Raw genomic sequence first — 11,360 nt, 5'->3', positions numbered from 1 at the left:
CACAACGATCCTTGATTTTGAAAATGTTCATATCTGTGCATCTCTTGCAGTCTATGTTCATATATGTTCACCATATGAACAACTTGTTTTCATTGAAAGACACAATCGTTGTTCACACGAACCCGTGACGATGTCATACGGTATGACATTGAAAAACATCACACCATATGAACAYADTRTTTACATTGTAAGACACAGATGTTGTTCACACGAACATAGGGCCGACATGTGAACATGTATGAATATATGAACATAGTGTTTACATTGCAAGATACAGATGCTGTTCACACGAGCATAGGGCCGACATGTGAACATGAGTTGTGAATATGTTCATAATCGATCGTAGGTTACAAATCGGCTGGAGAATATCAGGTTCATGATGCGTGAGGATTTATTACCAAAATACCCTGTGAACAATTGTTCATAAGCAGCCCAATTAATTTAATGATTAATTGATTATTTTTTCATACTCATTTAATAATGACCGTTTGACCAATTTACCTTTTGAACAATTGTTCATACACATATCAATTAATACATTAATTAAATTATTGTTTATTTAATCTCATTTAATAATAACCGTTTGATAATAAAATGAACGATCAAGATCGGTTCACATAGTTTGTACCATATGGTTTGTTTCTATTTGAACCAGCCCCTATATAGATATATATATATATATATATATATATATTGAATTGAAAGCAAACATACAAAGGGTGATCAATCAAAGAGCTATAGCAGCTCTTAAAACACACAAGAACAAGAAAAAAGAAGAAAGGTATTTGTCTTTTTTAAACCAAGAACAAGAAAAAAGATAACACATACCAATCCACCGGGAGCTGTTATAAAAGTCCACTTTCTACAACCTTCTTCTTCATTTCCTTCATAGGAGATAGCTTTTTCTTGTTCTTTGCTTATTACTTTCTCTTATTTTGCTGTTTGTTTGCTATTTCAAACATGTTGCATATGAATTTAATGAGGCCAAATCTCAGTTAACTCTGCTGGTTTTTGGTTTTGGCTTACTTTAGGATTGTTTATCTGTTTGTTTATATGAACATGAATATGCAGATCGCTTGTGCACTGTTGATTTCATGTACACAATAGTTGGGATACTGCAGGAAACATGAATAGAAAAACAAGATTATCCAAAYGCAGGCCCTAGCTAGATATCAGATGTAGCAAAACTTGGCTGATAGAAAAACAAGATCATTCATGTGTTCTTCTTCAATGGTAAGCCCATTAGAGCAGATTCAATACAAAATCAACCCATTTGCAGAAAATAAAGTAGAGAATAACAAAAACAAAATCAACCCATTTGCAAGAATAGAGAAGAAAATGGAATACCTAGAAAGTCGGTTGGTTTGAAGCTTCACGAAATCAACAGAGAAGAAAATACGAAGATCCCCTCTTCTTTTCTTTGCATATTTATGAAATCAAAAGAAGGGAAGAAATCAAGAAATCGATTAGGATTAGATATCAATAGAAGAAATAAGAAATCTCTTGGAAATCGATTACCATACCTGAAGAAAACCTGTCACACCAGTTTCGTATGAAGAAGAGCTATCGATTTAGGGTTTTAGATGGGAGGGGTTATGGGAGGGGTAGAGAAGGAATAGAGGCCTCTTACCATGGTAAGATTGATTTTTTTTACCGACTATGGTAAGAAGACAGTTAGAGGTGAGTTTTTTTTTTTTTTTTTTTAGTAAACACTTTTACCTCTTACCCGGGTAAGCATCTCTTAATGGATAAGAGCCGGGTAAGAGGCGGTAAGAGGTTAGTAAACGGCCCCTAAGACATGTTTAACCACTAGTAGTAACTAGTGTTATACTTGTCCGTTGGTGGGGTATACGACATGACTTTAAACAAATTCTAAACCTTCTAGGAAACAGATCTCAAACAAAGCGACGATTTATCAACCTGAACAAATCGATAATATGAGAAATCTGAGCATAAGTTTATGTGACAAAGGTTTTATCCTAACTCGATTGGCATTCCAAGTAATACTCCTATTATCTCACAATGTACCCCTATCGAATCCCTCTAGACGGAGACGAAAGAACATATCAAAATCAGTTTCTAAACAGATTCTAAACGTCTCCGAAACAAGCCCCAATCAACCCCTCTGGACCTGCACCTGATAACAACACTATATAACTCTTGTTTTAGGGACAAATCCTTGATAAACAACCCTCATATTTATTGTTTTAAAGACTGGTAACACTATTAAAAAAGATCCTCACACAAATCTCATTGGATCTTACCCGATAAAAGCGAGACAAGGACCGGGAGTCTTACAAGTAATACAAGAAGACTCATGGATACTTGATTTTTTTTTATTAACCTGGATATTCAACCCACTATGCGAGCTGACTAATCACGGGACGACCATCTGCTTTACACTTAGAAACATCACCGGCAATTACAACTAACCAAGAAAGATTTTACACAAAGCGTACTAAAGCACCTCCATGCACATAACTCATTATGCACAATTGGAACCATAGATCCCACACCGTCCTCTCTACACCACCAACAAATCTATGCAAGATAATTAAAAAAAGTACAGTTCTCATGATGTGCAATGAAAAATGCTAACAATAAGACCGACCAAATACTGAAGGAGAATGAACAACAAAGGAATATGTAATATATTTTTACATGTGTCCTTTCTATGAAAAAATAATACAATATACCATATGGTAAAATATTGAAATATCAACAGCCCTCAACAAACTAAAACAGAGGATGATAAAAAGGGCTAACTTTAATGTGTCAACATGCCTAAGGCCAGACCAAAATCAATCTCGCAAAACATGGTCTCAATTTTTTAGAATCTGATATCCACACATAGAAGTTATAATGCATCCATATGTCTACTAACACGAGAAATATGAACACATATTTCAATGTATAAAACTGTAAAGTGTATAATTCCATAAAAAACTTATAAACACAAATGGATTAAGGCAAAACTAATAAAAGTCATTGTTATGTGTGTAAATGTAGAACCCATACAATATGTTTTGATCTTTTCGTCGTTTTCTAAAATGTTGTTCCAACCTTTTCTTCTCCGTATTTATTATTTTGGCACAAATATTTTTATTACTTAAAAAGAAACAGTTCGAGAAGGTCCAAATGTCTGGCTATAAATTCTGCAAAAATGCATACAACAAACTAAAAATTGATGTTAAAGGCATTGAAAACATAGATTCAATTGAACCTTTTAGAAGGCTAAATATTTAACCGAATTATAGAAGTAATTGTAGAAATACATGACATCGCCAATTTGAAAGGTAAATGTAATAACCAAAAAAAAAAGGTATTGTTAGTCGTTAAATTTCAAGGACTTATAGTGTAAAACGATCAAAGTGAAGGGTTTAGACCCTAAAATTGAATGCAATTTAATGACAGGAAACTCAATGGTCATGAAACCTACGATCATTTATTATGGCTTATCGTTTCATATTCCGTGAAACCGCCGATGGAGCTTAGTATAAAATAGGAGTTTGTAACTTTATGTGTAGTTTGGGGTCAAAAAGGAGAACTATTGTGAGAAAAGGCGACGGTAGACGTTGTAATGAGAGTTGACGGTGCTCTATATCGTAGCTAGTTTGACACCAATTGGGGAGACGCTAACCACTTCAAAGTTCAGTTTGGGCTACGCCATGTATTGTGAGTTACACGTGATTTATTTTTAAAATGGTTGCATGCCTTATTATCCAAAAGTTGTTTGAAGTTTCTCGAGATTTTTGATATGCTATATATGCGTGAAAAGTTCGATATTTTTATATGTGTTTTGAGTATTTGTGTGTCAATGGAATGTACTACAATATGAATTTGTAAAGACGAGCATGCTTTGTAAGCTTGTCTAAGCCGTAAGTGCGAACATGTTGTGTGAGTTCGTCATGTAATGCTGTGTGAGGTAGACATCTCCCATGACGTTGTTGCTTTGTGATGTAGACATGCGCTAAAATATCTTTATTTTGTGAAAATCATTATTCTCATCAAGGCATGCTAAATTTATGAAGCTTCGTGAAAATTGTTTTTTATAAAAATTGTTGTTCATGCATGAAAACCGTGGATTCACTGGGCCTAAGCCTCACCCAAAACTCTTTAAAAACTTTTTCACCCAGGCGGCTATTAGACTGGAAAGAAAAGTTGGATAAAGAGATAAATAATGATTAGCATCAAAGAAGAACATGTGCAGATCAAGACATTGTTATATCGAACTAAGTATGTTCGTCAAGATTGTAAGTTTAGATGGTGATATAAATTGTAAGATTAGAAATTTTATTTYCGCTGCAATGTAAGTGTTTGATCTTGGGATACTAATTTTGATATATTTAAGTAATCAAAATTTTGGAATGTTACAATAAATTAGAGACTTTCAAATCAACCAAAACCAGACATATTATGCAATCGGGGCCAATAACATATGATAGCAAAATAGAGAACCCACAAACATGACATAAGCCAAATTTGCAAAATGATGTTTTAGTGGTGCATCTTGGTATGAAAAAACACCGCATTAATAACACACATATACAACCTTACATAGTCATGAACAAGAAAGTAGAATTTTAAGTCTATCAATAGTAGTAAAAACTGATAGAAATATTATTCAGGATATTTAATGTGGTAAAAATATATTTCTTATAAGAAAATATAACAACATTCGTTGGTTAATTTATGCGTTTAAAAAAAGTGATAATTTTTTTTAAATCTTAACGTACTTTCATATTGTTTTAAGGGTTGTCATGGTAGATTGTGTTTACGGTTTATGGGTTGTGAAAGTAGAAATGTTTTATTTTATAGAGTAAAACCATGACATTTGGTCCTAAAACAGTTTAAAAAATCAGAGTCTAAATTGTTCCCTATTTATTAAAAACACCCCTTAATTGTCAAATCGATTTATACACTAAAAGACGAAATAACGGCAAACTACATAAATAAGATATAAATAATTTTTTTTTGTGTCCACAATTATTATAGAATATCAACATTTAGTGTGGTAAAAATATATTTCTTATAAGAAAATATAACAAAACTCATTGGTTAATTTATGCGCTTTAAAAAAAGTGATAAAAATTAGAAATCTTCACGTACAAGCATATTGTTTTAAAGGTTGTCGCGGTAGATTGGTTTACTGGTTATGAGAATAGAAGTGTTTTATTTTATAAAGTAAAACCATAAGATTTGGTCCTAAAACGGTAAAAAAAATCAGTTTAGATCGTTTTCTATTTATTAAAAACACTCATTAATCAATATACACTAAAAGACAAAATAGTGATAAAAAAAAAAAGAACAGATCGCCCCGGGGGTAGATCTGGTGAGGTGGGGGGCGATCCCATCTATCGAGAAGAATAGGGGTTGGTTTCCTAAAGTAGATACATGTGAACCCCACCAAATTAATTTTTTATTATTATTTCATACTATTTGGTCAAATTTGAGTAGGATCGCCCCATGGTCAAAGCATGCCCCTCGGGGGCAATCCATATGGTTATTTTGGCAATTTTGTTAAAAAATGGTCATTTCGTTAATACATCAGGTATATTTTGGTCGTTTTAGTGATTTTCCCTATAAATAATCGATGAATACATTCAAATTCAAGATAAACACTTCAATTTAATTTTTCAGATGAAAATATATTACTCACTTTTAAATCTAAAATATCCAATATATACATGAATCCATATATTATAGGTATTATATATAATTCTAATATTTTGTGTTATAAGATAAACAAATTTTAAAAGACTTTCTCGTATTTCACGTATTTCTTTTCTCCGGTTATTAATTTTAGTTGACGTATTTATTACTTTCAAAAGATGTACATGTTTTACATCTTCACCCTCCTTTTATAAATAACAAAAGAACCTTTATATATATATATATATATATATATATATATATATATATATATAAAAGGATATATTTCAAATGCAACCATGTATATTTGTAGAACCAATTCAACCCAATTAATTAATATATTAATTAAGATATAATATATATATATATTATTGTTACAAATGACATACAAATTAGCCGTTCAAGATTTTTTATTTATTTTTTGTATATTTTCACTCACATTATGGTGGTGGAGCGTGTTACTTAAATTTACCTGAAATAAAAACCTAAAAAGAATTCCCAATTAATATGCCAAGTTGAATGAGTTTTCATTTGTAGGACTTGATCTTCTGCAACATCATATCATATATTAACATACAAATAAAGACTTAAAACTTAAAATAAGATCATCATCAATATTTAAAGACCTGCTTGCAGTTACATTTATCAATAATCTTTAAGCCATAATAAGAGATAAAAGTATTAATTATAGGTCTTTTCATATCTCATCATCGTCTCCACTTGACTAACCAGAAATAGAACAGTATTTAGCTTAGCTTACGGGCTGTTGATGATTTCCATACCCATTGGATTCATAACCTGCATACATGCCTGCATCCTGATTCTGTTGCATGCCATACCCATAACCACCACCTCCATAACCTTGCTTTCCTTGGTAGTTTCCATTTGAATCCATCCGCTGTCCAAGGATTTCAAACATCACTTGTCAGTATAACACCAACTGCTCTGCATGCTTCTTCTTACATAACATATAAATGGAAAACTGAAAAAACCCTAATAACTGTTCAATCTGTATGATATGCATACAAGTAATTGAATATATTTCCTGGTTTCTATGCATGTCTGCATGTTATGCACATGTTCACACTAGAAAAATTACTTACAAATTACTTGCATGCACATGTAGACATAGTATAGATGAATGTTTATTAGGGTGTTCCTCAATTTTTTATTTTTTTACGGTTTTCCCTTGAACCTGACAGTATATCCCTTAAGCAAAGGCCATTTTGAGTATTTATAAACCTATCGTTTCAATTGGTTTTCCAAAAAGCCCCTTACTTTGTCAGGACTGAAGGGTACTTGAGATTTTTGTCTTAATGGTTAAGTTCTTTATTAAACTGCATGTGAGGTCAAACATTGGAATTTGGTTTAAAAGAACACGACATAAATAGCCTGCAAATGCAGAAACAGGAAGGTGTCTGTTTACAAAAACTTAAAAATGAAGTCATATAAAGAAAGAAAGAAAGAAAGAAAGAAACCATACCTGTCTGCCGGCTGGAGTTTTACCCCATGATATACGAACTGTCTGCTTGCCGATTACTGTACCATGCATGTTCTGAATTGCATCCTCCGCGCTGCTTCTATATAATCAAGAAATAACGAAGAAAATCATGTGAATCGACTGCTTTTCACCTTCTACAAGGTCTTTTAATCAAATCCAAATGACAGTGCATAACTTTGACGATCATTACCTGTTTGCAAATTTGACAAAGCCACATCCTTTTCCTACAGGTATTTTAACAGACAAAATCTCGCCACATTGAATAAAGGTTTGCCTCAAGTCTTCATCATTGACTTCTGAGTCAAGTCCACCCACAAAGATCTGTCGAAATTTGAACATATTAGCGAAAATGAACAAAGATTTTTACGTATTGTTTAACAAAAGAACCAATAACTCACTGTGGTATTTGAAGAATCTTCATCAGACTGGGAGCTTTGAGGCGTGCCACCAAATACACCATTTCCACCAGCCAATATCACAGCTAAATATTCACAAGCATACGTCATACTAAAGAGTTACGTGCATACTCAAATCACTAATCGTCACAGAATGCATAAAACCCGACAAATTAAAAATATTTAAGCCCACTTTTCTCTTTTCATTTCCTATCTTCCTCTATTTACTTCCATCATTAACTCCCTTCTTGCAAGAAGTAGAAATTTGTTTTTGACCAAGAATCAAATCGGGAACTTTTCAAAAACAGAAACAACAGATTGATGAATAAAAAGGATGCTAAATGAAGGACCCCTGTGGTCTTACTAAAGAACTGCCTCAAATTCCTGTTAGCAGCCTCTCAATGATGCCTTAGCAACGAAAAACATCAGGAGGATGATGAAATCTTAAAAAATTACAGTCATTGAAGATGTTGGATCGTTCATAATCCCATCTAAATTGGAAAAATGAGCATTGGTGACTAAAGAGCATTCAAAAAGGATGAAGAACACAATACAAATAGAAGCAAGAAACCAAATTAGAAACATTCAAAAATTCAAAAGTAGAAATTAGGAATCTTGATAGAAGGGGCAAAAAGCCACACCTTGTGACGAATATTGTTGTTGTCCATATGGTTGTTGGATAGATGGCTTCTTGGGAGTTGCAACACCGATGCGCATGGGCCTGCTTGAACAATACTGGCCATTCATTTCATTCATAGCCCTTGTTCTTTCATTTTCATCACTAAACCTAACAAATCCGTAACCTTTTGAACAGCCAGTATTTGTGTCAACAACTACTTTTGCACCTTTGACCGATGGATATCTGCTAGCAAATGTTTCATGCAACAATGTATCAGTTACATCTGGAGCCAAATCTCCCACAAATATAGACAGATCCGAACCAGTATCCCCACGCTTTTCCCCTGTGCTAAAGCTTGCCCAGTTTAACCGGAAAGCTTGATCAGTACTTGGCATCATGGTCCCATTGTAGCTCTGAAGAACTTTCTCGGCTGCTTCATGAGAAAGGAACTCGATGAATCCATAACGCTCTGACTGACCAGTCTGCTTATTCCGTATCAGCTTTATAGATTGTACCTGCACATTTAATGAAATACAGAGTCACCTTTCCGCATTATTGGGTAAATAAGGCCAGAGAAACTGCTTTCCAATGTGGAATGAATAAATAGAAAGTATGTCAATCAAACAAGTTACGCATTATACAAAGAAAGTGTAAAGATTAGGTGAAACAGCATGATAATGGATTCTGCAAAGGGGGTCATAAAAAGAAAGGCATTTTCACTAACATGATAAAGAAAATTGTTGCCTAATCTATCATTAAAGAGCGGCTCTGCAATTGTCGAATACTTCTTGTAGAAATTTTTCCGTAACTAGATTATAATTCCATAAATGAATCACATTTCATCTTTAAGACCTCCTAAGAGGGAGAATGATAGAAACTGGTATATCACCAGGTGAGGCATTCTCAAGCTTTTCAACCCTTAGAAAAAGATCGAAACTTGAAACTTCTTGGCCAATTGGGCTATTCCATTTTAGGTAACTACATAAGAAATCCAAAATATCTAGACAAAAGTGAACTGCGGGAACAACCCCGAATGGTCAATAATGCCATACATGCCCTTCTACTTAATCAACTTGACTTCTAAATAGCTATTATTGAACAAGATAAGCTATTTAATTTCAAGAGAAGGACAAACAGAAACAACTTCCAAGCACACACACACACCACTTCCTGTCTCCTAAAACCTCAGTTATCCCACTATTTCATGATACCATCTCTGTTTGTAATTGTCAAAACTAAATTCATGAGCCCAATTCTGGATACGAACGAAATTAACTTAATGCTTGTACAGATTCTTTTCGGAAAGAGACTAATACCACCACTCTTACTATTCCCTAATGGTCATGACAACAAAGAAGCCAAATCCACATGTAAAGCTTTGAAACATCAAGTTTTGCACCAGTTATTCCCTAAAATTAGATGTTCTAAATCTTTTCCCTCCATTTCAAAGAAGGATCTACAGTTTGACTTTTGATGTCAACTGCATTTACATTTACAATTGACCTTCAAAATTCATATGGGTTCTAAAGATTGTTCAGAAAATGTTGGAAAACATAATTAAACATGAAAACAAGTAGTAGAAGTACTACAGTACCATCTTTGGCATAAAAAATCTAATTTTTAGTTGGAATTTGGAAAAGGGTTGTTCGTACATACTGTCTATGGATTCCATCCATATTTTGCCCCTGCTTTTTTCTTAAATTGGTTACATTCCAAATACTAACAAAGCAACAGAAGTTAAAAAAACAGACCTAATAAGGATTCTAAAACAAAGAAAGAAACAAGAGAGTCAAAACCCTAACCTCGCCGATCTGCGAGAAGCAAGACTGGAGATAAGTTTCGTCCATCCAGTGTTGTAGATCACCRACCCAGATCGTCTTRTTATCTTCRCTCGAACTCTGAATCTGATTRCYTSYTTGMTGTTGTKGWKACTGCTGTTGMTRCYSTTGYTGCTGATARTGATARGGCATATASKGTGGCGGCGGTTGTTGGTACATCATGGCCGCCGGGTGATGCATAGCCATAGACGCGGCGGCGGCGGCAGGGTACTGCTGCATCGCCAACCATTGTTGTTGCTGATACTGCTGCATCGCCAACCACTGCTGCTGCTGTTGTTGTTGCTGTTGTTGAGTCAAATCAGAGCCAGCGCCGTTGCCGGTGCTGTTGCCGTTGCCGGTTCCGTTTCCGGTGCCGTTGCCGTTGGTCTGCTGCATCTTGAATCTGTTTCGATGAATTAATCCCCTGTTTGTTTGAGTTTGACCGCCGTGAAGTTGTTCGTTGTTGGATTGCGGCGCAGGGAGGATGAGGAGGTGGGAGACCTGGTGTAGGAGACAAACCAGGTTTGTTTCAAGGGGGAGAAAGAGAGAGGTCAAAGAATGCCTACGAAGATTATAATGATGATGAATTTACATTACGCCCCTTCATTTTCATCGGTATTACATTTTCGTCCCTGTTAGTTATGTACTAGATTACAAGATCTGTTAGGGTGCGTTTGGTGCGCAGACAGGACTGGACAGGACAGGACGGGACAGGACGGGACAGGACAGGACAGGACAGCTGTTCAGTGTTTGGTAAGACAGGACAGGATAGGACAGAACTGGTTAAAATGACCAATTTACCCCCAGTGAGCTGTTTAGTGTKTTTTCACTACGAAATGCATTCTGGTAACACTGGTCCTACTACCACTACAGCCSTAATAAGTACTTCAATTAATTAAGTTTCATAACTAASTAAGTTTTTCATCAATTCCTATTTTATCTAGTTTCATAAGCTATATTTCACACATCATCTGTGCATACAAACCAAGAAAACAGGATTCAAATGGAAGATGCACATCAGAATCTATGATATACAAAAGGGTATTTTGCTGAGCTGAACAGGAGTGATGCTGATTAACAGAGATAGAAAAAAACGAAGAGAACTACTTTCAATTAACCAAGTCCCCATACAAGAAACCCACTTGATGAAATACTCACCTCTCTTCGATAGTGTCGCTTGAATCCCACCTGGTCTTTTACTTGCCTACTCACAAACAATCAAGATCCAAATCAAAACCCATCCTTCAACGAATCAAAAAAACTCAAACTATATCATGAAATTTGAACATATCAAACCTGATTGAAGGGCTTGTGTGAAGATTGAGTGAACGAAAAAGGGGGAAAACCCAGAAATGTGTGACCGAACATGAGACCCA

General features: G+C 34.7%; 1 protein-coding gene across 1 annotated transcript; it reads right to left on the bottom strand.

Annotated features, from left to right (window-relative positions):
- Positions 1-6,186: 6,186 nt before the first annotated feature.
- Positions 6,187-10,509, bottom strand: LOC112506569 (polyadenylate-binding protein RBP47-like). Its single transcript, XM_025110709.1, has 6 exons — positions 9,970-10,509; positions 8,190-8,682; positions 7,552-7,634; positions 7,344-7,474; positions 7,136-7,232; positions 6,187-6,550 (listed from the first exon to the last, which is right to left on the bottom strand). Exons 1-6 carry the CDS (start codon positions 10,378-10,380, stop codon positions 6,404-6,406), a joined length of 1,362 nt encoding a protein of 453 aa, XP_024966477.1. The 5' UTR covers positions 10,381-10,509; the 3' UTR covers positions 6,187-6,403.
- Positions 10,510-11,360: the final 851 nt, after the last annotated feature.

The sequence above is a fragment of the Cynara cardunculus genome, assembly GCF_001531365.2.
Source record: "Cynara cardunculus var. scolymus isolate 2C chromosome LG 2, CcrdV1, whole genome shotgun sequence".
NCBI lineage: Eukaryota > Viridiplantae > Streptophyta > Magnoliopsida > Asterales > Asteraceae > Cynara > Cynara cardunculus.
This window is presented reverse-complemented; position numbering and strand designations above follow the sequence as displayed.